At 50.9% G+C, this 25,742-nt stretch overlaps 9 protein-coding genes across 9 annotated transcripts; 5 read left to right on the top strand and 4 right to left on the bottom strand.

The window, feature by feature from the left end:
• Window positions 1-390: 390 nt before the first annotated feature.
• Aud_001063 (actin-like protein arp8) lies at window positions 391-5,007 on the bottom strand (the record flags this gene model as incomplete). The annotated part of the gene is made up of 7 exons (XM_043286564.1): window positions 391-1,637; window positions 1,699-2,025; window positions 2,087-2,176; window positions 2,629-4,246; window positions 4,309-4,717; window positions 4,796-4,874; window positions 4,968-5,007. The coding sequence occupies 7 exons, from the start codon at window positions 5,005-5,007 to the stop codon at window positions 391-393; spliced, it is 3,810 nt and encodes a 1,269-aa protein (XP_043142499.1).
• A 636-nt stretch (window positions 5,008-5,643) lies between these two features.
• Window positions 5,644-6,500, top strand: Aud_001062 (ADP-ribosylation factor family protein; the record flags this gene model as incomplete). Its single annotated transcript, XM_043286563.1, has 5 exons — window positions 5,644-5,718; window positions 5,801-5,839; window positions 5,917-6,000; window positions 6,077-6,400; window positions 6,474-6,500. The coding sequence occupies 5 exons, from the start codon at window positions 5,644-5,646 to the stop codon at window positions 6,498-6,500; spliced, it is 549 nt and encodes a 182-aa protein (XP_043142498.1).
• An 807-nt stretch (window positions 6,501-7,307) lies between these two features.
• On the top strand, window positions 7,308-8,847 carry Aud_001061 (zinc-dependent alcohol dehydrogenase; the record flags this gene model as incomplete). The annotated part of the gene is made up of 9 exons (XM_043286562.1): window positions 7,308-7,539; window positions 7,601-7,652; window positions 7,721-7,802; window positions 7,869-7,890; window positions 7,951-8,031; window positions 8,084-8,177; window positions 8,232-8,282; window positions 8,336-8,592; window positions 8,663-8,847. 9 exons carry the CDS (start codon window positions 7,308-7,310, stop codon window positions 8,845-8,847), a joined length of 1,056 nt encoding a protein of 351 aa, XP_043142497.1.
• Window positions 8,848-10,177: 1,330 nt separating this feature from the next.
• Aud_001060 (uncharacterized protein) lies at window positions 10,178-13,109 on the top strand (the record flags this gene model as incomplete). Its single annotated transcript, XM_043286561.1, has 9 exons — window positions 10,178-10,435; window positions 10,490-10,621; window positions 10,676-10,692; window positions 10,743-11,002; window positions 11,057-11,131; window positions 11,184-12,465; window positions 12,518-12,656; window positions 12,711-12,913; window positions 12,968-13,109. 9 exons carry the CDS (start codon window positions 10,178-10,180, stop codon window positions 13,107-13,109), a joined length of 2,508 nt encoding a protein of 835 aa, XP_043142496.1.
• A 615-nt stretch (window positions 13,110-13,724) lies between these two features.
• Aud_001059 (Rer1 family protein) lies at window positions 13,725-14,517 on the bottom strand (the record flags this gene model as incomplete). Its single annotated transcript, XM_043286560.1, has 4 exons — window positions 13,725-13,804; window positions 13,869-14,168; window positions 14,241-14,358; window positions 14,449-14,517. 4 exons carry the CDS (start codon window positions 14,515-14,517, stop codon window positions 13,725-13,727), a joined length of 567 nt encoding a protein of 188 aa, XP_043142495.1.
• Window positions 14,518-15,069: 552 nt separating this feature from the next.
• On the top strand, window positions 15,070-16,136 carry echA (enoyl-CoA hydratase echA; the record flags this gene model as incomplete). Its single annotated transcript, XM_043286559.1, has 4 exons — window positions 15,070-15,220; window positions 15,289-15,426; window positions 15,482-16,027; window positions 16,087-16,136. The coding sequence occupies 4 exons, from the start codon at window positions 15,070-15,072 to the stop codon at window positions 16,134-16,136; spliced, it is 885 nt and encodes a 294-aa protein (XP_043142494.1).
• Window positions 16,137-16,388: 252 nt separating this feature from the next.
• Aud_001057 (putative MFS alpha-glucoside transporter) lies at window positions 16,389-18,154 on the bottom strand (the record flags this gene model as incomplete). The annotated part of the gene is made up of 2 exons (XM_043286558.1): window positions 16,389-17,783; window positions 17,843-18,154. The coding sequence occupies 2 exons, from the start codon at window positions 18,152-18,154 to the stop codon at window positions 16,389-16,391; spliced, it is 1,707 nt and encodes a 568-aa protein (XP_043142493.1).
• A 2,448-nt stretch (window positions 18,155-20,602) lies between these two features.
• Window positions 20,603-22,614, bottom strand: atg15 (triglyceride lipase ATG15; the record flags this gene model as incomplete). Its single annotated transcript, XM_043286557.1, has 2 exons — window positions 20,603-22,354; window positions 22,411-22,614. The coding sequence occupies 2 exons, from the start codon at window positions 22,612-22,614 to the stop codon at window positions 20,603-20,605; spliced, it is 1,956 nt and encodes a 651-aa protein (XP_043142492.1).
• A 478-nt stretch (window positions 22,615-23,092) lies between these two features.
• Aud_001055 (VPS9 domain-containing protein) lies at window positions 23,093-25,371 on the top strand (the record flags this gene model as incomplete). The annotated part of the gene is made up of 2 exons (XM_043286556.1): window positions 23,093-23,439; window positions 23,496-25,371. 2 exons carry the CDS (start codon window positions 23,093-23,095, stop codon window positions 25,369-25,371), a joined length of 2,223 nt encoding a protein of 740 aa, XP_043142491.1.
• Between the last annotated feature and the right edge of the window lie 371 nt (window positions 25,372-25,742).

The raw sequence follows: 25,742 nt of genomic DNA, 5'->3' as shown, positions 1-25,742 counted from the left end.
GAGGAAATACAAGATGGCTGCAGCTTTACAAAAAGTAATCAGTTCACGGATTTGATTGCCAGAATATCTATTCGACTCCAATTTCATTCACGCCTTTTGAACGCCAGTAATCCTGCTGCTTCAACATCGATGACGAACCAACCACTGCTGAGTAGCAGCAGCCTGAAAGCTAAGCCTGCGTAAGAATACATCGGAATTAGGGAGTTAAAGGCCCAAGGCCCCTCACATATCTTCAATGTATGCCGTTATGAAATGGGGTATGAGAATGTTGAAATGTTACAATGATGGAAACAATGCGCCGCTTGGCCAAGAGCATGGCAGCAAAATCGACCAAACGGCAGGGCCATAAATGACGCGGTGGGCGAGACAAGGAAATCAAGGAATGGTGGTCTATTCGTCGCTCATCCTGTCTTCCTCTTCGCTCACGTCTGCAGCAGTTGGCTGGTGATTGCGATCTCCAGCCGCCTCTTCTCCTCTGTCGGAGTCGTGGGTCTCCGGATGTTCCTCCTCAGGAGCAGGCTCGGGAGGCGGGGGGAGAGCTTCTGCAAATTTCGGATCAATGGCCGCTCTGTGCAGAGAGCGTTTGTATACCTCCGCCTCGTCCGGATCACGGACAACCACCTGAATTTGGTCTACCTGGTCCTCCTTTGTCTTCGGCCGCGTGGGGGCAAGACCCGCCTGCGCAATGGTACGGGCCCGCTCGGGCTTCAGACGGGTCTTTCCGAGGATAGGATAGTAGTATGCGCCTCTTTGTCTCGACTGCTGTCCTTCCTTTGCCTCCGCTGGATCGAAAAGGGTCAGAGCGACATCGCGTTGCTTCTGGTCATTGCCGAGGGTCTGAGCACTAGTGGCGTATGTGCGCATGCGTTCGTAACGATGGAACCTCGTGCCATCCGTTCCTTCATGAGTGTACAGGACTTCACTGTCGCGATCGGGGTTCGAAAGCCGCAGGCTCGCAATGACTTCCTTGGCCAAGTCCTTCTTCTCGGGCAAGAATAGATCGTAATCCCACGGTATCGGACCAGGATCAGGGTACAATGCGGGATTCGACTTGTGTAAAGCGGCTTTGGTCGCATGCTCCTGACAGACTCGTTCTTCTGGTGCTGAAGGAAGAAGAATGGCCACGTCCATGCGCTCGTCTCGTTTCCCTGAAATGCCCTGAACAGGCGCTTTGTCGAATTTGAACTGAACGAATCCTCCCGGGTCTGGGAATCCTTGTAGATCGGGGAGCAGAGGGTAGAACCCGACCGGTTTAAGCTTTGGATTGTCAGGATGAACAGGGTGAGCCCAAGCGTCAACCTCGACTTTGGTGGGAGTGTGGCCCTTGATTCTGCTCGGTGTATCCTCCCCAACATGTCTGCTATCCGGATAAGCGATATCGAACCCTTTTTGAATGTATTTTTTGATGTACATCGGATCATCCTGTGATTTCGCTTTGTCGAGGGAACGGGCCTTTGCTCTGATAGGGGTGACCTTGGGGCCGTCGGGAGCGCGGAGACCGGCAGAGATATATTGCGTCCGACGAAGGAAACTGACGTTCGCGTTCTTGGGTGCTGGGTTCTTGAGCTGGTCTAAAGTCATGAGCAGCGGAAGGTCGGCGGGATCAATCGGTTGAGGGTTTTCAGGGGCCATAATAGCTACATTGAGTTAGATTCCGAGCGATATGTGACAAAAAGCGCAAGTGGAACTTCGGCTTACCACTCTCATCACCCAAATGCAGCCCCGGAATACCGACAAGGTCTATCGGCATACCACCCTCGGCATCAACATCGATATTGGGCTCCTCACGTCGCGCCAAGTTAGATGCGAAACCAGGTGTTAGAAATCGCTGCAAACCCTCATGCGGAATATCGAGGAACTTGGGTGGCATATCAGGCGGAGGCAGATCATTCCGGTAACGTAAAGACGCGATGTACTCCTGATGGAAACTCCCAGAGGAGCCGCTGTCTTTGGATTTCGACATCTCGGCCGCAATTCCAGTGTCCGACTTCGACGAGCGCGTATCAGTAAGAGGCGGACTGAAAACTGCACAGTAATGTCAGCGGGTGAGTCTGTTAAGCTGCGCCAGCTGGTGCTCCGAACTTACATTGGTTGGCAAGCGTAATCGACGGGATGTCAGAGTCGGGAACCAGAGAACCGTCTGGGCCTCCGTTGCTGGTATTAACCGGCGCGAGAACTATATCAGAGCGCTCAGATTGATAAGTATAAAGCAGCTGTTACTACCTCTGGGGGTAGTGAAATATAATGGACTTACTTGGGGTAGGATGAACCATTCTGCACTTCTTTACCGCCTGATGTTTATAGCTTAGCGGGTTGGTCCTTTGAGGGGCGGAGAAAGGTTAAGCCGTGTTCTGTTTGTTTTGTATTTCCACTCCCTAGAGCACAGCACCGTCATGTGATGTAACGCATTATATGGTCAGATTCCAGGTCAGTGAATAGCCAGACACTTAGAAATATCACATGGTCTCATTGAGTCAATATTGAACCTCTCTGGTAAGCTAGGTACCCGTATTCGTTCTGAAATAGTCCCCGTAGTGCTGTCCATAAACCAACTCCGCCATCCGTAAGACACAAGAAAAGTGAAGAGAAAGCAATATTAAGAAAAGCGGTGCTAGTATGCCCACATACACTTGTACGCCATCAGTCGGTGACCCAGTCTATCATATTCCAATTGTCCGATCCAGCTGTCATTGGTTCCGCTCAGCTTACCGAAGACGCTTGCGCCCTTCCAGACTACCACTTGGGGGTCGAGGTCTCTTGGAGGTGTACCGACCATGATTTCGCTAGCAAACCCAGGTCTCAGCGTCTGGAGACGCTCTTCCAGGAAGGAGTGGAAGCCGTTGACAAGACTGCCGCCTCCTACGACCATGATCCCACCGAGGAAGTCCCGCATCTTACGCTCATCGGATCGAGCCGCATGCGAAATAGATGTGAGAATTGCATTATCCAGCGGGAAGACTGGCAGAACGTCATCTCGCTCCTCGACAGTAGGTGCACGAGGTTGCGAGGCGCTCTGTCCCTGGCCACCCGGGAGTGGAGTACCAGCACCCCCGCCTTGGGGCGTACCAATCGCTTCCGGAGCAGGCGACCCGGCAACCGAAGATCGGGGGGTGGCATCCAGCTCCTGCACACGGCTGAGTGCATTCACTTGGTGCGAGCGACTCGGCGTCGACTGCACATCTAACGTGAAGGGTTGGGATTCACCATTCACTTGACCATTGACTGGAGGAGGGGCAATGGCAGTCAAGATTTCAGACTGGGCGCCCGATGTTGGATCGTTCGGCTGACCGTCGTAAATATCCACCGACCGCGTGATGAATTTTCTTCTTCCTTCAAGTTTCCATGAGTGGTCGAATATCGAGGGTTGGAAGTACCCCATCGGGGCGAGATGTACTTCATCGTACGCTTTGAAGGAATATTTCCGGGTGTCCTGACCTGCAATGCGAAGGTGAAAATCGAACACTTGCACTGAGACACTCGCTTCATTCAAGGTGCAGACATTCTTTTTCAGCTCCTCGGCTAGCAAAAAGTCGTAGCGGCGCCACAGGTTGATCTCCGCGTACGGAAAGTGGTCAAAGAGCATCATCTTGATGAACGCCTCGGTCACATCGGCTCCACCAAATTTCAGGTTGACGCGAGAGTTCTCAATACACATTCCTTCCTCCACGCAACAGATGGATGTCTTTTGCGCGCCGATGTCGACAACGCATGCTGATGTGAATCCCGCACCGAAGGTGGCCGCTAAACTCTCCTGGATGAAGCAGACGCGGGCGAACGAAAACTCCCTCATCAACATCTCGAGAACTTGGGTAACGTAAGTCTTCTCGTACAAGTCAGGGATAACGAAAACGCAAGAGTACTGAGGCCATTCCTTCTTGCTGATCAGGCCCAATTGGCTCTTGATTGTGTCCTCGAGAATGAGTGAGATGTCCAGGAACAGGAGTCTCTTGCTCTCATAGTCTCTCTCGTTGCACCATCCGGATCGCATCGGCCAGTAGAGCTTGTACCGGGGTTTCGAGTCGTCAGGTATTCTAAGCGCTGCTTGCCCTACAATATATTCAGGTGAATCGTCGGTAATATCTGTCCATTCGACACGCAGCGGGTCATTGTGTTCTGGGATGGTCTCTGGTACCGTTCTGCGATTATAGTTGATAACCATTTCTTTCGAGTTGGGTAAAGTCCTGCGCTTGTTTTGCCGCATGTGCGCTTTGAGTTCTGCGACCATCGTGGTATATTGCGAGGAGAACTATTTTCATGGAGAGGTTATAAAACGGCGAAATCAAGCCCAGGCGCTGGGGTAGAACAAACCTCCGGACCAAGCATTTTCTCAGGCTCCATCAGAGAGCCATCGTCCAACTTCAATCGCTTCGGGAGGGGTTCGTCATGGTCTTCCGACTCGCTTGTGGTCGATTTTCGAGCAATCACCATAGGGACAGTCTTCGGCAGTGCGTCGCTGGCCAGGCCGATTCGCAGATTCTGGCTTCCGACATGAACGACAATAACCTTGGAGCCTAATGTTTCTGTTGTATCCTCCGCTCCCTCCTCCATATTTGTATCCCCATCACCGTCGGCCTCTGTTTCGGGTAAGCCCAAGTCGTTCGCTTTTGCCATGGCTAAAGCGCGATCCCGGTCTTTGGCCGTTTTGGCCATTTTGTTCCTCGCCTCCTCATTTTGTAGTCGGAATGCTAGGTACTGATCGTCCCTCTTGAGGTAATCACTAATGGAATCGTCAAGTTAGTGATAGAAACTAGAAATGCCATGCTTGCAGGTTGAATCACGCGTGAGCCGGACATACGTGTAGTAATTCTTTTGGTTGATCGGCGCAATCTGAGGCCAATTCGACAGCTCCATGTTGTTATCCGTCCTCTCCAGGCCTTGCCATTAGAAGATTGTCAGTCATAACTGGTCGCACGACTGGGGACTGGGGAAAGAAGCGGTTTAAGGACGCTGGCTCCAAGGATACTCACCCTCATCTTTGAGGGCCTTTCCAGATTTTTTGCCAACCATGGTGGCGCCTTAATCAGTGAAAATGACTTTTGCGAGATGCACGAGGAGATGAAAATGAGAGTCCGGTTGTGACCCAGTCCGAAGCCAAAGATGCTCTTCAAAGTGGACTCTGCGCAGGCATAGGAGCATTCACCGCTAGGGCTGTTGATATGGAAAAGCTGTAGTATCGGAGTCGCAGAAGGGGGAAACGGCAGCTGGGAAGAGAAGCGCGGCGCAACTCTTGTGCAGAAATAGGACAGTCACGGCGCAATCCCGCTCAATGGATAGTTTCAGAGATCATGCCTATCTCCTAAGAAGTGACTGATGACTTGAGCTTGGGCCAGGCGGATCGGCGCCGCAGGGTTCATCCGCGGTCCAATGATTGCCACAAGACACACCAAGAAACTCGCGATTTAGTCAGCTATTCAAGGCTGAAAGTAATGCGCGGTTGATATCTTCTATATTTCATTTTCTTCATTCTTATGAAACAAAATACTCTTGATCCTATCTCGTTCCAGCAGATCCACGCTGCTATCATCTCCTCATAGTCGTATATCTTGTCCTGCTCCTCACGGCTAACGCTTCCGCAAACACCTCCCTCTGCCTTTCGATCAATCACGCCCGCCGGCTGCAGTGTCCCTTTTCAAATTCACAACAATGGGAGGCTCGCTATCACGTCTGTGGTCTTTCTTCTGGACTAAGAAAGAGATTAGAATCCTTATATTAGGTCTCGTACGTGTTCTACGTACTCTCATGCTCTGCGCTGCATGTAATTCGTCAGGTCTAAGGCTAATTCGCTTTATTGACTCTGTAGGACAATGCTGGAAAAACCACACTTCTTTACAGGCTTAAGGTATGCTTGAGTTGCTTAATTATCTATGTCATGCTCTGGTTCCTGATCGTCCCGCTAACTGACATGCACTTTGACAGATCGGCGAGGTCGTCACAACAATACCCACCATCGGATTTAACGTCGAGTCAGTCACATACAGAAACCTGAATTTCAATGTCTGGGTATGTCGAATGTGTCTTGGGAATAGGACGGATAATTTTTAGCCTGTGAAGTTTGCTAAGGTACGATAATTTGTAGGATCTCGGAGGTCAAACATCCATTCGGCCCTACTGGCGGTGCTACTACGCCAACACTGCCGCTGTTATATTCGTCATTGATTCTACCGATATTGAGCGACTTGGCACAGCTGCGGATGAACTTGCGGCTATGCTGAACGAGGAAGAGTTGCGCGATGCGGCTTTGCTGGTGTTCGCAAACAAGCAGGATCAACCCGGCGCCAAGGGTGCCGGAGAGATCTCGGAAGCTCTGAAGCTTGGGGAGCTGCGAGATAGGAACTGGAGCATCGTAGCATGCTCCGCCATCGATGGTAAAGGTCTAGATGAGGGTATGGACTGGTTGGTTGTAAGTTGCCCTCTCTGGCTGCCCGCCGGCCTCGTGTTATACTTGCTTTGCACGGTACTAACTTGCAGCTAAGCAAACACTTCAAGCGGAGAACGCATAAGCGCTGGCGTTGTTCAATCTCTGTCATAGACCCCCGTCTGCTTCCATTGCGTTCTATATATCGTCCAGATGCCCCCTTCAAGGACTCGGAAATGTTGTTTATTTAATGAGTCCGAGGTACCCCAGCTTCTTTCCGTTCTTACCGACTCTGTTATGCTGCGCGGAGTCCATGTCTTTTATACAGTACAGGTTTGGTTGCGGCTTGGCAAATTTAGCATAATATCCTAATTTAACTCGGCAAGGGATTGATTGATCTTGCAAGACTTGTACTTGGCTTTCCAGAAGTTCCGATCATGCTGTTCACAGTAATTGCTAGTTCTGAATGGGCCAGGTGTGGTGTGGAATGCCCATTAGCCTTCGGCCTTTTCGACTCTCACTCAAAATAGCTCAGCTTTCTTGTCCACATAGCTGGTACTTGTCTCGCTGGATCAGTGTCATTCTGTCAGTATAGGTTCATCAGTGATTCCTAATTGATAGTCCAGCATCAGCGCTCCTCTATCAGTTGACACAACCAGCAATCTCCAATTCTTATCAATGGTTGCTCTCTATCGTTGACCCCTGCACCAATCAATGCCCTGGTTTAATCGCCCGATCTACTGATGATACCGCTACCAGATTATCCCCGCATTTATCAACCATAGAACTACCTGATTTAGTCAAAGCGACCGTAATTCAGGCAGAGATCTCAGATAGTTCAATACTCATATATGTGCTACCCTTGACTCCGGCCCAGCATTGTCGGCTTTCAGTTTGGATACTCGTTAGTTGACGTACTTGGAAATCCTCTCGACACCACATTATCGCAGTCATGGCAGTTCCTCAAACACAAATTGCAGCAGTCGTGTCAGCACCCAGAAAGTCCCCAAGTGCACGGGTAGAGATTACAACTGAACACCCTGTGCCATCTCCAAAGCAAGGGGAAGTGCTCATCAAGCTCGAATATTCCGGAGTGTGCCATTCAGATGTCCATAGCATTCGTGGGGACACCCTCATGTTAACAGACGTCGCAGGTCACGAGGGAGTAGGGAAGGTAGTGCAAGGTGAGGCGCATAGAGCAGACTTGCAATGTCTAAGGGTTCTGATGTACCGCCCATCTCTTAGTTGGATCTAACGTGGACGAGGAGGCTTGGATGGGCAAAAGAGTGGGGATACGGTTTGTCTTCTCCCCTGCTTCATTCGAATTTAGACTCGAGACCTAACAAAACGTGCTGTCCATCGCAGATGGCTTTACAGCTCGTGCTTGAAGTGCGAAATCTGCGCTATCAATCATACGGCTTGTCCTTATCAGAAGAACGCTGGTGCGGTAGGTTCACTGTCACGGGCAGGATAAATGCGTTGCAGCTGCTTCAACAGATCTAATCTGAGGCAGAATGTCCCAGGGACGTTCCAACGTGAGTTGACCTTCTTCCTCTGTCGCAGTATCGACTGAGTGTGGTTGACACCTTGATTAGAATTCATTGTCAGTCCTGCCGAACATGTCACAATTATCCCGCCCGAGCTGGACCCCGATACAGCAGCACCACTTTTATGCGGTGCGTTTGTCCAAGTCAGATGGCCCTGGCGCATTAACCAATCCTTGAATAGCGGGAATTGCCATGTACTCGTCGATAATGAAGACAAAAACCCGACCGGGGGATTGGATTGTGATTCTTGGGGCTGGTGGAGGACTCGGGCACATGTATGCAACGTCTCATAGACCGCGCGGCAGTGGATGATTGACTTGTATTGTCAGGGGGATCCAGATCGCAGTCAAGAAGGGACTCAAGGTCATTGCGATTGACAGGTAAAGTCAGCTGTGAGATTAACAATGAATCTACTCGCTGATTTTTGGCCCAGTGGGGGAAAAAAGAGGGAGCTCTGTCTCTCGCTTGGGGCGGCGGACTATTTTGATTATAAAAAGGATGATATCGATGCTAGGGTCAAGTCTGTTACTCGTGGCCTAGGCGCCCACGCGGTGATTTGCACGGCGAACAGTGAGTCGGCATACATTCAAAGCATGCAGATGCTCCGCAGTCTGGGGGTTTTAGTTTGCGTTGGTATCCCGAACAGGCCGTTTCGACTACCGGCAACCCCGTTCGACATGATTGTGAAAGGTATGAAGCGCCGTGAGGTGAAGTCCAGCTCATTTCGATTTGGGTCAGTACTAAGTCTCTTGGTCAATAGGTCTCACCATTGTCGGAAATTCCGCTGGTACAGCAAAGGAGATGGAAGAGCTACTAAGTATGGCTCTGGCAGGGGACGTGAAAGCCCACATCGAGTGTTTTGACTTCTCCTGTATCAATGACGTTCTACAAAGACTGGAGAGGGCTGAAATTGACGGACGAGCTGTCTTGAAAATCCCTGAATGACGCTGCTAGTCAAGGACCGAGCAAAGTATCTGCTAGACCAAGCACATTGTCGGTCAAGGATGGTTAGAGTGTCCTAGTTCCAGGTCAACGTAGTCAACTAGCTTTATACGGCTCCAGGAGGATTTAGGGCAAGCAAGATGTACTACTTGACCGTTCATCTGGCGCCTCATGATGCACTATCAATCGAAACATTTTTATAGGTAGAAATCCATGATCGAGAGGGATGAACGGGTACTCCTTACGGGTAATCCTTTATTATGGTAAATCGCATAGTATTCTGGTCCTCTATGCGGATGACAGTAGAGTGATATGCCGCTATACCCGAATTGTCATCTGCTGTTGTTTCCCCTCAAACCTCCGCCTCTCCAATATTCCCACATGCACCTCCTCAACGTTTCATTGAGCAGATTGCAATCCCTCGTCGAGATTCAATCAATGTATCCTGACTTCAGCAGTGGCGGATAAATGTGAACGATAATCGTCAGCGCGACTCTCTGTTATCGATCCAGGGATGCACAAGGACGATCAACTGGACCTTACGGAGTCCCTAAAGCTGAAATGTGCTGGCGGACCGCGCTGTGATTGGCTCCGCACATCTCATACATTAAAGCAATCCAGACAAACGAGACGCCGCATTAACCTTCATTGTGATCGCTAATATGATCAGCTCTCCCCACGGGCACTCGGTCGACTGCGATTATTTGCGACTCTTGAGTGGAACGAGGCTCCACGTCCACCGCTTTCCCGCACATGCTGCCACTCTGCTTTCCTACTTGCCAGGGCGTTGATGCCTCTAGCTGCTCCTACCTCGTCCGGGTACCTACGTACCTTTTCCCAATTCTGTGCTGCAGTGTATTCTAGCAGATCCCCCGTTACAATTATCCAATAGCGTCCTGTGAACGTTGAAGACTACCTGTACGCTACGGCCTATCAGCTGCCCCATCGAGCCGCGTTTGACTATCTTCTGGCCCAGGTCTCCATATTGAACCACTTTTCGCAACATTCCCGCTACTTGCGATGCCACATTGCTCTGATTGACCTTCGCATCTTCTCCCCTCGGGAGTCAGGACCATGTGTGGTCCTGATAGGATATGGCGACCCATGTTGCTCCGATATTGGGAGCCAACGTTTACGACCGAGGGGTCATGGTGGGGCATCCTTATGATGCATTCAATTGCCCTTGTCCTGAACTGATGGTTGCGCTGTTGATTCAAGAACGCGCCATTTTCTCTCAAGTGCCCTTTTCTCTCGAGGTTGCTTTCAGTCAACTTCAGTTCCATTTTGTCTCAGTTAGGGATTGAGACCTTGAGCACTTCTTCGCTTTTTTGCCATGAGCTCCTTCAGCAGCACTCCTGCTGGTTCATTTCTGAACCGCATGGAGCCTATTCACGCGTACATTGCAGGTGCCGGCTTTTTAGTTTGCGCACTTGTCGGTGTGGTTCTCATGCTGGCATCCCAGCACAAGAAGTTTGACTACAATCGTGGTATCTTTACTTACCTCAGATTCATCTACGCATCGTTCCTTAAACCCCACAAGAAGGGTCTCAACGGCCAGCAAGATGCGCTAGAAAGCTTCTACAAGACTCAGGTATGAGCTTCGAATGCGATTTATCTGGGGGGCTCTTACTGATCTACTGGCTAGGCTGGTGTATATGATGCCACTCGCAAGCGTCTTCTCTGTGGCCGCGAGGATATGCTGGGACTTGTTGCCGCGCAATTGAAGTACAAAGTTGAGAACAAAGAGCTCCCGGCCGGGAAGGCAATCTGGGTTGATGTAAGGCACCTCGATATCGCTTATTGTTCGCGCATGCTGACACTCGTTGCTTAGATCGGCGGAGGCACTGGGTAAGTCAAATCAAGTTGTCGTCCTGATTCGAGGCCTAACCGTAAATTAGCTACAACATTGAAGCCATGGCTGCCTTTCTGCCAGTTACCCAATTCTTCTCGCACGTCTACCTTGTCGACCTGTCTCCCTCTCTTTGCGAGGTTGCCCGCCAGCGATTCGAGCGCCTAGGCTGGAAGAATGTCACCGTCGTCTGCCAAGATGCTCGCTCTTTCCGTCTTCCCCAAGAAAAAGTCGACCCCCGTGCCCCAGCCCCGTCAGCTGCAGGCGCAGACCTTATCACCATGAGCTACAGCCTGTCCATGATTCCTGGTTAGTTTTTTTGAAACAACAAGAATTGAGGCCGTCCGTACTCATTGAATACAGACTACTACAGTGTTGTCGACTCCTTGACAGACCTTTTGAGACCGTCTGGTATCGTTGGTGTCTGCGACTTTTATGGTAAGCAGCGTACAAGCCTTCTGACTTGACGGGGACTAATTCATGGAAATAGTCCAAAGTATCGTGGACGTCTCTGCCCGCAACTACATTGGCGGTGCTTTCAATCGTCACGTTAATTGGTTGGGTCGTGCCTTCTGGCGGGCCTGGTTCGATGCGGATCGTGTCAGTCTGGAAGCAGCTCGCAGAGACTACCTGGAATACCGCTTTGGAACCGTCATCTCTGCCAGCGAGCGCAATTATCTTCTGGGTGGCATTCCTTACTACATCTTCGTTGGACGTCAGAAGGATCTTACATCGAATCTCTCCGGTCAGGAGACAATCGAGAAGTTGGATGCCTCCTTTACCGAATCGCCTTATCTTTCTCCCGCCAATCACACCAAGGAGATGGAGAAAGCAATGGAGAGGAGCGCTCAAGAGGTTCGTTCCAAAGCCTACGAGTCCGCCGTTATCAACCTGAGCGCGAACCTCCCTCTTCCGGCGTCCTTCTACCAGAACCACCACTGCCGCATCTTCTACAATGATCTGCTGCCCAAGCACACGCAGTTCAAGAATGAGTACATTTATGCTTTCAACTGGGAAGATCCTCGGGTGGATCACCGCCTCCTGGACATTAAGCGGGATGACGTTATCTTGGCTATTACCAGCGCAGGAGACAATATCTTGGATTACCTTCAGAAGAGTCCACGGAGAGTACATGCCGTCGACCTGAACCCTAACCAGAACCATTTGCTTGAACTCAAGGTTGCTAGTTTCATGGCTCTCGGTTATCGCGATGTCTGGAAAATCTTTGGCGAGGGAAAGCACCCCGAATTCCGGGAACTCCTCATTTCTCGTCTTAGCCCTCATCTCTCCAGCCAGGCATTCCAGTACTGGCTTGAGCACACTCACATCTTCACTTCAAAATATGGCAAGGGTCTTTATGAGACCGGTGGCTCACGTCACGCCATCAAGATGGTTCGGTACCTGTTCAAGGTCTTTGGTCTCGAGGGCCAGGTAAAGAAGCTGTGCGAGGCGCAGACTCTTGCTGAGCAGCGTGAGATTTGGCCAAGGATTCGCGCCGTGCTCATGAGCAAGCCCCTTCATTGGGCGGTTGTCAGCACCGAATGGTTCGCGTGGAAGGCCGCGGGCGTGCCTCGAAACCAGCGGAACATGATCGTTGACGACTACTTCAAGAGACTGGGCCTGACCAAGGACATGAACCAAGGAAAAGATATCAGTGGCCGGTCGATCTGGCAATACGTCGTCGACACACTGGACCCCGTCATCAACGAAACTATGATCAGCAACGATAACTACTTTTATTTCTTGTGTCTTCAGGGACAGTTTTCGAGAAGGTGAGATTTGCCTACCGATGGTTTCGAGCGGACCAATCTAATTGAATCCCAGATGCCATCCCACATACTTGTCTCCCAAAGCACATGTGAAGCTTTCTTCGCCCGGTGCATTCGACGGCCTACGTATTCACACAGATGAGATCAACGAAGTGATCAAGCGGATCACACCCCGGAGCCTGACAATCGCTGTGGTAAGCACCGCCCTGTAAATTTTCCCCAGAAAACCGATTTAACCCATCTTCCAGATCATGGACTCGATGGACTGGTTCGATCCCGAAGGCACAGAAGCATCGATCCAAGCCCAGAAACTCAATCACGCCCTGAAAATGGACGGTCGCATTCTCCTCCGCTCTGCCAGTATCGAGCCCTGGTATATCAAGCAATTCGAAGAGAATGGGTTCACAGCTCGCCGTGTCGGCGCCCGCTTCCCCGGTTCGTGCATCGATCGGTAAGTTTTCAATATTCCCTGATCATTACCGATGCAATCGCTGACATACGATAGTGTGAACATGTATGCCTCGACGTGGATCTGTACCAAGACCAAGGAGCTGGAACGCCCAACTCCCGGCCGGACGATGTCGGCCTTGTCTTTGGGTGACGGCAGCAGCAAGCGGTCACACAGTGTGGAGCACCTTGAAATATGAGTGATGTGTTTCCTTTTTTCTTCTTTCCTTTAGATTTTAATGAGATGAATGGCATGTTTTCGTTTTTAATGTCTGGCGAGGGATTTTGATTTTCATGATCAATCAGGTGTTATATATCCATTGATGTTGCTAGAGTGGCTACTTAGTGTTTATGCAAAAGCGCTGTATTGGCCGGGCCAATTTGTCTTCCACATCGTACCAGCTTCCTAATGTTAATTTATTCTGTACGATGAGGTCTCATCATTAGATTCGGTTGTCTATTTCAGAATAGATCCCTTGATACGTAGAAGATACACAACTGTCTAATCAATACAATGAGTATGGTTGAAAATGGCACGAAGAGAAAGGAACAAGATTCGAGCATTGCGGACTTGGAAGCTCTGTACAATAATAAATAATAGGAGTCGGCTCATTAATTCAGATCACACAGGGGTCATCATCAATCAACATCAGTACTGGGATTTTGTCCTTCCTCGCGGGTACCAACACGCTATCTCCAAGGATAAAACGTGTACCCGCTCTTCGAAGGACGGCCCAGAAGCAGGTGCTGCATGTACTCCGCAGCAGCACCCATGTACGTGTACTCGGCCGCCACCCTCAAGGGGTTCGTGACTCTTATGAACGGCCGTATCTGGTCTTTCCGAAGGAGAAAGGCACGTAGCGATACTTGATCATATGCTGGATCTGTCGGCGCACTGTTTCACAGAAGCTGGTAAGCACAAGCGCACAAACGCTACTTTATAATGCAAGGGAACTTACTCGTCAGCACGAAAAGGATGATCCAGTAGACCACCAAGACGGGCCAGAAGACCGGGATATCGAAGACGGAGAACCACGAGCAGACGAAGCCGATGGCGATGGCCCGCGTAGCGGAGTGCCAGAACTTGAACTCCGGGAGGCGGCGGATGAAGGGGCGGAACTCGTCGTCCTGCTTGGTGGGGAGGCTGGCGGAGGCGTCACCATCCTCGAGGCCTTCGTCTTGGGTGAGGGAGGGGTCGAATTTGGGTTGAAGGAAGAGCAGGAAGAGGTTCAGGAGGTAGATGCCGAGAGTGTATGCGACTGTAAGCATGGGTAGGATGTTAGTAAGTTGCGGGTTGAAAAAGTGAAGAGACAAGAGGGACCGTCGCATACCAATGTACCATCCCTGAGCGAAGACGATTCTCAGGAAAAAGATGAGTAGGAGGACGACGGTGCCGATCCACCGGTAGGTTGTGTAGGGTGTCAGAGCATCGAGGGACGTTTGGTATTGCTATCATCGGAATCATCAGCCGGAAGCTTTTTGAGGGACAAGATGAATTGATCTTTGCAGTCCGATTCATGGTGAATGGAGTTGACTTACCCGCGCAAGCTTCGAGGTCTGCGCTGTCACGGCCGTGAATGGCGTCTGTTCTGGCTCGGGGACATCCATAGCGACAAGATGGGGGAAAGAAGAAAAAGGATTAAGAAAAGTCGTGGACCACCACTAATGCGAGGAGATACTTGCGGGTCAAGAAAAACGTCCTGTGAGCAAGAAACAAGGGGATATTTCCCACCGGCACCGACGAAGCTGGAGGGGCGGAACAAAGATGCTATCTCTCTCGCTCTCTCCGTCTTGCTGTCTGTCCGTCTGCAGAGAAAAAGTGTCCACTGCTCAGCTTGGGCCGTCGACTAACCCGTTTCGGCAGAACCAGCCACATCGACATCTGCTGCGCCTCAGGGGAGATGACAGAATACACGCTAGCCTGACTAAGGTTAGATCCATCTTATATAATCAAAGCCAGTTCACGTGCTCCGCATTGCCTCGGAGCAACGGTTCCCTTCGGCGATTGCGGGGAGATAACCGGGGTGTAGCATCATAAGTACGGAGCAGTATCTAGGAGCTGGCACTTAAAAGTACTGTTGGACTGCGCTTCAAATTAACCTACAGCTTGCTCCAACAACCAATCTTACCTAATCTCACCTTCATCAAATCCCTTTCACCATGTTCTCCCGGCAATGCTCCCGCCTGGTCTCGTCCAGGACTGCTATTCCTCTTACATCCTACCTTAGCCGTGTTGCCAGACCCTACTCATCCGCTGCTCCGATGTACGAACACATCCTCACTTCGAATCCTAAGCCTGGCGTTGGGCTGAGTATGTCATTACCCCCGATCGTATTCAAGCCTAGATGGGTCCATTGACAGATGTCTGACACTCGGCAGTCACCCTCAACCGCCCCAAGGCACTCAACGCCCTCTCCAGCCCCCTCTTCAAGGAACTCAACGATGCCCTATCTAAATACGAGGAAGATAAAGAGATCGGGGCGGTCGTCATTACAGGCAGCGAAAAGGCCTTTGCCGGTGAGTAATGCATGCATTATTGATCTAGCACGTACACCATGCTGATGCCATCCAGCCGGCGCCGACATCAAGGAAATGGCCCCGCTGACCTTCTCAACCGCCTACACCAACAACTTCATCGCCCCTTGGTCGCACCTCGCCAACTCCGTCCGCAAGCCCGTCATCGCCGCCGTCTCCGGCTACGCCCTGGGCGGCGGCTGCGAGCTCGCCCTCATGTGCGACATCATCTACTGCACCGCCAGCGCCACCTTCGGCCAGCCCGAGATCAAGCTCGGTGTGATCCCCGGCGCGGGCGGCTCGCAGCGTCTCACCCGCGCCGTCGGCAAGAGCAAGGCGATGGAGCTGATTCTGACGGGGAAGAACTTCAGCGGCAAGGAGGCGGAGCAGTGGGGTGTTGCGGCCAAGGCCGTCGAGGGTGGGCAAGTGGAGCTACTCGCTGAGGCGCTTAAGACCGCGGAGACAATTGCGGGATATAGTCGGGTGAGTGTGCTGGCTGCCAAGGAGGTGGTGAATAAGAGTCAGGAGCTTTCGCTCAGGGAGGGCGTGGAGTATGAGAGGCGTTTGTTCCATGGCTTATTTGGAAGCAAGGATCAGAAGATTGGTGAGTCTCCTTTTTGCGATTGAGTTACTGGCCGACGTAGCCTAACTGACTATGACTAGGAATGACCGCGTTTGCCGAGAAGAAGAAGCCCGAGTGGTCTCACGAGTAGGAAATTGCATATGCAAGTAATCTAGATATTTAGCAAGTTGATTGAGGAAAGGAAGATCTTCAGTATTATTCCTATTGACTGGCTATTAAGGCAGAAAAAGCAAGTGCGCTTGACATCATATATAACATGGACCGGCACGTGGCATTAGAAGCGTCAATTGTATTGCGTGAATAAGATTATGTACAGTACATCGTGTCCGAATCTCAGCCGGGTCATTTCTCCAAAAGGGCCGAGGCAACGCAATTTCATCAATCATGCAGCGAGCGTCGTCTCCACCGCTCGCTTCTCCGACGGCGTCGCACCGAGCCCGGCCATCTGCTGGGCATGGTAGTCGCTCACCACCTGGCTTTCGACAGTCTCGTCGAAGACATCGACCTGCGTGGTAGCGAACTTCCTTGCGCTGACCTTACGCTCGAACAGAAGGTCCAGCTCGGCGAACGATCGGCCTCTGGGCTCAGGGACACGGAAGTAAGTGTAGATGATGCAGAGGAAGCAGATTCCTCCCCAGAAGAAGCCGGTGTAGTTGCCCCAATCCCACGCTGTAGGGTTCAGCATGTACGGCGTGAAGACACCGCAGATGATACCCACGACGTTGTACAGGTTGCGGCCCAGGACAACGGTCTTGATCTGCAGGCGGCGGGTGGAGAGCTCGGCAACGAGAGAGTAGGCCACCGTTCCCACCGTCAGCTGGTAGACCAGCGCCCAGCAAATCATCATAGAGCCCGTGGCGAGAGATGCCTGGTCTCGGTGCGCCTTTGGTACCAGACCGAGGAAGCCCATGGCGAGGAGCATAACGCAGAGACCGCAGAGACCGCATAGGTACAGCGTTCTGCGTCCAACGCCCAGTGTCATGAGAAACCATGCGCCGAAGACTCCCGCCATGTTGATGCCGTACTGGCCCATGGCGAAAGAGTAGGCCTTGGACGCGTCCAAGCCGGCCTGTTTGAGGAAGTAGGTAGAGTAATTCGAGAAGGAGTTGCCGCTCAAGTTCTGCATAGCCCATACCATGCAGACAATCTCCGTTCGGCGCAGGTCAGTGCCCTTGAAACAGTCGAGGTAGCTGGCGCCCTGGGTGATCTTCTCTTCTAGCGCGGTCGTATGAACCATCATGGCAATGGTCTCATCCGCATTAAAGTCTTCCTGCACACTGGTCAATCGCAACAATGCCTTCTTAGCATCCTGGGTCCTGCCCTTCCGCACAAGCCACCAGGGCGATTCCGGGGCCAGGAGGATGCCAAGAAGCAACGGCGCAGGCCACATCCACTGCAGGCCGTAGGGAATGCGGTACGACCACTCATCGTTACGATTAATCATTGATCTGATCACTCCAATACCAATCAATTGTCCGAGTCCCCAGCAAAAGTTGACGTAGGTGGTCAGGTAACCGCGCAAAGCCACGGGGCACACTTCCGAGGCATACGTGATTGTGAGAGTCTGGAACACACCCCACGGAATACCAGCGAGGATTTCGGCCGCAAGTAAAGCTTGAACGTTCGGGGCCGTGAAAAAGATGGAGGTGAAAGCGGTGATCAAGATGAGACAGGCAATGAGAGTATAGCGGTATCCGAAACGTTCTGAAGCCCAGCCATTGAGGAAGAGGCCGATGATCTCTCCAACCGCGGCGCCGTTGCTAAGACCTGCTTGCCACTATACAACATCTTAGCACGCATATCGCACAAAGGAGGTTAGGTGGGCGCAGAACTTACCCTAGCCGGCACTTCGTATGACCCATTTGCCGTGAGCTCACCGTACTTGCGATTGAACTGCGGGAAGGCATAGAAATTGTTGACAAGACTGATATCGTAGCCCTCCATGGCAATACAGGTGGAGATCAGCAAGCTCCACCCAACAGCTTTGGGATAGGTTTTGATGCCTTCCCAGAGCGTCATGCGATGCTCTTTCTCCGTCGCCGCTCTGGCATTGTGAATGACCTTGGCCGCAGACCCTGCGGAATCCCGACGAGAATCGTACGCCCCCGCTGGCCCAATGGCATCCTGCGCCTTTTCGGAAGCCATCATGCGAGTGCAATTGACGACCTTCAGCCGAACCGAGGGGTGTAGAAGGTAGTTGTGGATGATTTGTACAATGGGACCACACGGTCTAGAATGTCCAGAGAATGAATGTTCCGTGTCAAGGTAACATGTATTGGAAATGGAGAATAGAGAATAGAGAAGCGAGAAAAACCAGGGGCGATCGCTGAATTTAAGGCCTCGGAGGAGAACAAGAGAAGGACCCCCACCTCACGCTCAGGAACCGGGTTGAGCGTATGGAGGGTAGGATCGTGATCTTGTGATTACTAGCTAGTACCTCTCCAGAGAAAGAGAAAAAAGTCCGGGAACTTCTGTTGTTTTCTCTCAGTTAGGACTAGAAGCAAATATAATTTCAGGCCAAAGGATTGGCTCAATGAATATTGGCCGGGTCACGACACGAGGCTTTTTTGCGGGGAACAGAGAGTGGAAGAAGAAGAGTTTGAATTTTGTTTCTGGAGCGGTTACTACCTTAGCCGGTTAGTGTAGTTGAGCGAGGTGATGGGATTCGCTCGAAGTTTCTAGGAGAATAGGATTGCATTGGCTATGGCTGTCGGGCTGGAGGCTTCTGGCTTCTGGCTTCGAGACCGGCTTAGGGCTCTAAGCTTGTTTCTTCCATGTCTCTTTTCTATAGGCGCAGAATTTGCGGTGGTCATTGATGCTATCCGGCCTCTTCTCCCGACCGAGTGCCATCACCAGCACATCGCATCAGTCACCCAGCACAGTGACAACAATGAGGTTTTTCATATTCTCATCATCTGGCTAGAATCTGAAACCATAAATTAGATTATTTCTAACCCCAGACTCCACAGATCTAGCGTGGGGAAAAGATTTAGTCACTCGACATGTCCCGCATTCTAACAGTCGATCTGCGGAGGTCAGGAATGCGCCTTCAGGATCACCACGAGCGCCTTTCCAATGCATCAACGACCGAATTAAGTTTCGAGATTGCAAATATGCTTTCTCCAGCCCGTCATGTGAACGGCCAGCACCATAAAACCCCAAGTAACGCGCTTCAGAGCGCAGAAAACGAGGCATCTCGGTTTCTGAGCGTCGGAAACCGGAATCCGTAGTGACTTTTGTATGGCCGCTGAATATCAACCATGTTCAACATCTGCAGATGACGGATCGTCTCCTTCAATTTTCGGCCAAAACCAAATGTAAGGGATATGCTAATGCACCCCACAAACTGTCATTCAAATTGATCTACATAAACTGCATATTGAGGCCTGTCTGGAGCTGGCCAGGAATCCTGGGGTCCAACGTCTAGCTGACGTCGACCTATCTCGCCAGTTTTCCATCGGCCTCTCCAATATCAGACCGGGATTGAATCGTTGTCAAAGCCGATCGATTACATTCCCGAAAGTCATTATGTCCTCTGTTTCGGACCAATAATTGATCACTATAATCAATCCCTGCCTTACCAACCACGGCGTTTGATAGCGACGCCACATGGCAAGCAAAGTCAATTTCAAGGGTCTCGAAGACGGTCGTCAACCAATGAGTCTCTCACTAGGGCCGGAAGGCGTATTTGGCTGATATAAATCCCAATCCAAGACCTCTTGCCGGGCTTCAAGTACGGAATCGGTCGACCGAGATGTAAGCATACTGGATAGCCGCCTCGTGAATGTTGCTATTCATCGCGTAATACCTCGGGTAGTCTGGACACCCAGTAGCTGGTCTCTGTACTCGAATCGGCTCTATTCACGGATCTTAGACTTTGGCGACCCGGCCAAGGTAAGGTACTTGCTGAACCACCCCACGGGCGCGTTTACTACACCATCACCGGTGCGGTATAGACATTAGACATCTCATTTTGTTGTTAGACCAAATAACACGCATCTCTGTTTAAAATCCAGCCTGTTGAGACATGTTACCTGATTACTGCTACTAGGAACCGCAAGCATCACCATCTGTTGCATGGTGTGCCTCATCTTAGTATCAACCACCAAGTAGATAGCTGCTTACAGCTGCATTCGAACGTCTGCTAAGTCCTCTAGATGCTCCATCGGGCTTAGAGAAAATGGAAAGGAATAACTTCAATTGGATTGCATATGAAACTCTATTCAAGACACATAGGTTGAAACAACATCTACTGACAAATTAATCCGAGTGTATCCCAATAACAAATCGGTATCTAAATTCCAATCTCTCTACATCAACGGGATGGTTTCCAAGACAAAACAGCTCACACTAACGTCAAGATCAATGTAACCAGTAAGCGTGACCAGTCCCAAAAAACAAATGATCAGGTGAATCACTAACGCAGAACGCCTTCAAGACACCGCGCCAAAAGAGAACCAAAGAATAAAGTCCAAAACAGTCGCTCGTATACGGTCATCATGAAGTTTATGCAAATGGTGGGTATGATGAGATGATTCGTATGATGAGATGATTCGCAAGCACACCCTTATTGAGCGTTGATGCTGGGTGAAATCTCTAGTGTAGTTCGGTGCCAGTCGACCCAACACAAATCAAGCCGAAGAAAATACTGGAAGTACATGTGTGTTTGTTCGTAGGGGAGGGGGTCGAGTATGGTGCACTCGGCCCGGGCGTGATGGGATGAGTTGCCGTTGTCGAATCGTCATAGCAACCCCAGAAGAAACCCGGATCATTGCAGGTGGATGTTGTGGAAGATGTGATGGACGCTGTCGTGCTGGTGGGGTCGCGACAACCGAACCATCCAGGGTCTTCGCATGTGGAGGTAAAAGAAGTTGGGTACGTAGTTGGGGTGGCTATGGTGGTTGTGACAGATGGGGCAGGAGTTGCCTCAGTCGTTGTGGTCGGGTCCTTGCAGCCGAACCACCCTGGGGTTTTACATGTTGACGTGGTCGTGGTCGTGGTCGTGGTCGTGGTCGTGGACGTAGAAGTTGTGGTCGTAGTGGTTGTGCTTTCGTCCAAACAGCCCCACCAACCGGGTGTCTTGCATGTCGACGTCCTGGTCGTGGTAGGAGCGGTGGTAGTGGTAGTAGTCGAAGTTGTCGTGCTTTCAGACCCATTGCTTTTGAAGAACTTCCACAACTCGCAATCATAGCATTCCTCCTCAGGTGCGCAAGGAGGGAGGTCTTCATATGCCTCGAGGACGTCGGAGATCACGGCTCTGATACGGTGGGTTGAAAGTGCAACACGCCATCCCTTATCTTCAACGGTATCGTAAACGCACATTTGGCCGGTATGGCATGCGGACTCCATCGCATACCCACCCCATGTGCAAATAGAACCAACCCCGTTGCACGTTCCCATAAATACCGGGTCAGCAGTGTGCCCAAAATGATAAGCTCCAGTGTACTGTCGCGACTGAGGAAGCCTGGGATCGTGACCCGGCGGACTTGGTAGACCCAAGCGAGCCGCAGGCAGGGCTTCAGGAATAGCCTCGAATGTTACGACAGGTAGTCCAAATGTAAGGCCAAGGAGACTGGACATTGCACCGCCCAGAGAATGGCCTGTCAACCAGACATTTGCGTCTGGATACATGTCTGTCACATTCGAGTAAAGATCGATGGCGGCCCTGTAATATCTATTTTCGTCGTTCATGGCCTCAATGATACAAGTCAAGTTGGCTGTAAATGCAGATTGTTGACAGTCACAGACCTGTCGCCAGAGGTACGAGCCTCCCTGCCCACAGCAACAGCTGAAGAACAGATTATCGTTGATTTTATCGTTTGTGGTTGTGCCGGCACCATCGAACAGGGCCGGGGAAGTCCCTTTCAAGGATATGACGATAGTGCTGTTCGTTTTATCTGCATATATGTGGCCCCTCAATCCGTCCGACTGCCACCCAAAGCTTGACGAATAGTTGAAACGGCCGTGAATATAGTGCCAGTCCTCGGTGCCAGGTACCTCAATATAGTCATTCGCCGTCATCTTTGCAAATGTGAGAATGCTTTCTTTATCTGTGACATTTGGACCAGCCAATGTATCCATCACCCACCCCGACGGCGACAGAGCGGCCGCCTCCCCGTTGGACCTTGCAGCCGCCAGGTATCCTTCAATGACCGAAAGCCGGCGGTCCGCAAGGCGCTGGATGGTAAGAGGGCTTGATGAAGCAATGAGGGGAGTATCAAATGTGACGAGCTCCTTCTCAAGGCCATCGTCTGAAACAGCCCAAAGGCGTGTGTGGGGTTTGATATCGAGCCTCCTGTGAAGATCAGGTTGGTCATGAGTACCTCGGTGATATATGTGGCGAAGCGTCTATTGAGTCAGAACAATCAGTGTTGCATCTAAAAATATTAGGGTATGAAACCTACAAACTCATGAGTACCCGTAAGGGCTGGAGGGCCTGTTAGAGGGACCTGGGGGCCAAGAAAGGGTGAACCGGATGATGAAGGGTCGAAGTATACATGATCATGAGCGGAGACGACGCTCGCAAACAGGGCAGCAGATAAGAGAAGACCTGATATACTCATATCTTGCAGAACGTGTCGTTTAGTCCTTTTCCGACTGGCTTTCATGATGAGAATGGATTTCTAAAGGAAACTTGAGGATGACTCGAGGAGCAATCACCGTCGGACAGATGCCTATCAGCAGCGATGACTTATCGCTGGGGGCAGTGACGCAGTAGCCAGCTGATAGCGCACGTGATAGGTCGGAAACGCGTGACACCAGTTGTGGGGACTCCCCAAAGTAGTAATTATCTGCCTCACTAAGGTACATACACTCTACTACATCTCTGTTACTGTTGAGAGTTTTATTGGCTTTTTAATATGTCTGTTGATACTAGTTGATGCCTTCAGTTATTTGCTGTCTTGCTCCTTTCTCAGTTCTTTGTACGTTCTTGTGCTGTATCTCGAAATCTGTCCCGATTACCTGCTGATCCATTCCGTCGCAGAAACGCTGATATTGCCCAATCTGCGTGAGCCGGTCAGCTGGACTGCGAGGAAATAATAGCTTTCAACAATAAAAATCGCAGGGTGCATGCTTTGAAGAGCCATGTCGTCGCATTCTTCAGTCAATGATGCTGCGAAGCCTCGTCTCCATACTGCTCGATCATTTCCGCGAATGGACAGCCCGGAGTTGAGCTCCTTTGCCCGCACCAGGGCGAAGACTGTTCAATCGGTAGCGATTCCAGAGTTGGTGGACTCGACCGCTCTTCCCCTCCCATTTTCAATAGAGGACGACGAGCAAGATAATGGTCCAGACTTGTTTGAGAAGAGGGGTTCTTTGGAACCGGAAGCAGGAGATGATGGGCAACTGGGCGAAGAGGTCTCTGTCCTGTCTCGGGGCCTGCAGGATCAACCCGAAGAGCTACCAATTGAACTAATCAGCCTGACTGACCGGTAGGTCAGACTACTCTATTCACAAGTTGCTCAAGCGTTAACACCTTTTTTGTTAGGTTCGTTAACTCGTTGGGCGCCAAGGTACACTCCTCTCCGCCGACCATCGAGAAGATATCTCAGCGCTTTCAAGACTTCTACGTTCGGGCTGAAACGCATATTGCTACTCATATATCAGCCCTCGCGTCTCGAATAAACCGTGATCCTTCGCCTAACCCTCCCCCGCCCCGTGCTTCTCGGGGGTTCGGCCAGTCTAAACCAGCAAACAAAGATTCAGGCCATGTTTCGGCCAGCCGACAGATGTTGACAGCTTCAGAGGTTACTGAACGGCGGAAGGCTCGAAAGTCACTCGCCTCTAAAGGGGCTGCTCTGGAAGAAGCTATCGAGCGAAGAGCTTGTGAATGTGTCTATGACAAAATCTGGAGGCATAAGAGCACATTGGATGAAGTTCGGGATGAGAAGTTGCGTTCAAAAACAGCAGCGTTACTCTTGGTAGGAATAAACCTGAAGGACCTCGGGATTGACATCGACATGGCCGCTATCAATGAAGTGGATCAGAAAGAGGCGGATCAGTACCTCTCCGTCGCCCGTGAATGTCTAGCAAGAATGAACGAAGCGAAATATCCTCTCGGGAAGCTTCAGCACCTGGCTGGCGCACACAAGGCTATCGTTGATGCATTGACAAAGCTTCTTCCTTCGTCTTCCTCGGCTGATGAGATCCTACCCACCTTGATCTATTCGCTTATCACTTGCCCACCAGAAGGTATTAACATCATTAGTAATCTTCTCTTCATACAGCGGTTCCGGTCGTCAAATAAAATCGATGGTGAGACGGCTTACTGCTTAACAAACCTAGAAGCGGCAATCAGCTTTCTGGAAAATGTAGAATTATCGGAGCTACGTGCGGATGAAACGCAGGAAGGAAAGGTTCAACTGAACAATGACACGACACTTACTTCTGACAGCCTTGACACCTCTCACCGGATGAGCAAGGCCCCGGTGTCTACTGTTACAAAAGCGAACGCTTCTCCGGAGATCTCCAAATCAGATGTCAAGGAAGATGCTGCCGAAAGACTACTGAAGCAACAGCCACCCGCGACACCTCAACAACCTCGTCTGAACAATTTGTTCCAGCCTCCGTCGAAAGTGCTTGGTGCTGCCAACGATGCTGTTCGCAACACTGCCGATCAAGGGTTGAAGAATATTAGCGCATCGCTGGACAGCAGCTTCAACTTTCTGTTCGGCCGTCTCAAGGAGCTGCAATCCAGCCAACTATCCGCCAAAGACGGTGGCAATCCAATCTTGCCGAGGACGTTAGCAGAAGCTCGTCGTCTGGTCACTTCTCCCCCTTCCCTTGATAAGGGTGTCTCTCGGGATAATGCAGTGGGGGATTCTTTAGCGACTCCAGATCGACCCCCACTGCGGCGAATCGGCTCAAGGGCAGAAGATACCTTCATTGGTCTAGTCAGTGGACACAGGACTCCCCGTGATCGTAGCACGGACAGTGTGAGGACGCAGGCCAGCTCGAAAATGGCCACTGCCACCGCGGGTTCGCTAAAGGATGACCCTTCGTCAGTTACGTCTCAAACGAGCCCTTTGCCTACAACCCCACTAGAGTCGATGAGAAACTTCGGAAACAGCATCAATCCGCTTAATCATATTCCAGGGATGATACGGAACTTCGGGCGCAGCACGCCGGACTCGGTTGGGAGTTTCACCACTCTCTCTCCTTTAGAGAAGACGAAGGCTTCACCTTCTTCTCGAGAAGTCCCCAGAAATAACAGCGGTAGCCCGTCTAAGATCGATCCGCCTATTCAAAAATTTCTCCAAACCCAACATGCCAACGAACTGACAATAGGCGACGTATCCGTGTTACTCGAAGACTACAAACGACTCGCAGCAGCATTATCCAGGCAGGCTTCGGACTCGAATTAACCCATGCTTGTTTCTTTACCACTTTCCGCATTCCTATGTCTTTGTCGCATTGTTTGTTTGATCTCACGGCGTTCATGGCACTATATGATAGATTGCAGATGGCGTTCATTTTCAGGCGGCGGAAACATAATAGAGTCATTTCAAGGATGGCAGCATTATCAGGAGTTAGCGACTACAATTTTGACTCAATTCGAAGTGCTGATAGGAAAACATATTCATCAGTCAATTGTTCAATTGCACTAGGGTATAATGATGCTATTAACATATGCCTTTTAAAGTATGAACCCCGAATCCCAGGATTCTGTGTCGAGCAGATTCCGTAAGATGATGGAAAACACACGACGCGATCTTCAGCATGACATCTTCATGGC

The sequence above is a fragment of the Aspergillus udagawae genome, assembly GCF_001078395.1.
Source record: "Aspergillus udagawae IFM 46973 DNA, scaffold_1, whole genome shotgun sequence".
In the NCBI taxonomy this organism is placed as follows: Eukaryota; Fungi; Ascomycota; class Eurotiomycetes; order Eurotiales; family Aspergillaceae; genus Aspergillus; species Aspergillus udagawae.
The sequence above is the reverse complement of the archived record's forward strand: the minus strand, read 5'-3'. Positions and strand labels throughout refer to the sequence as shown.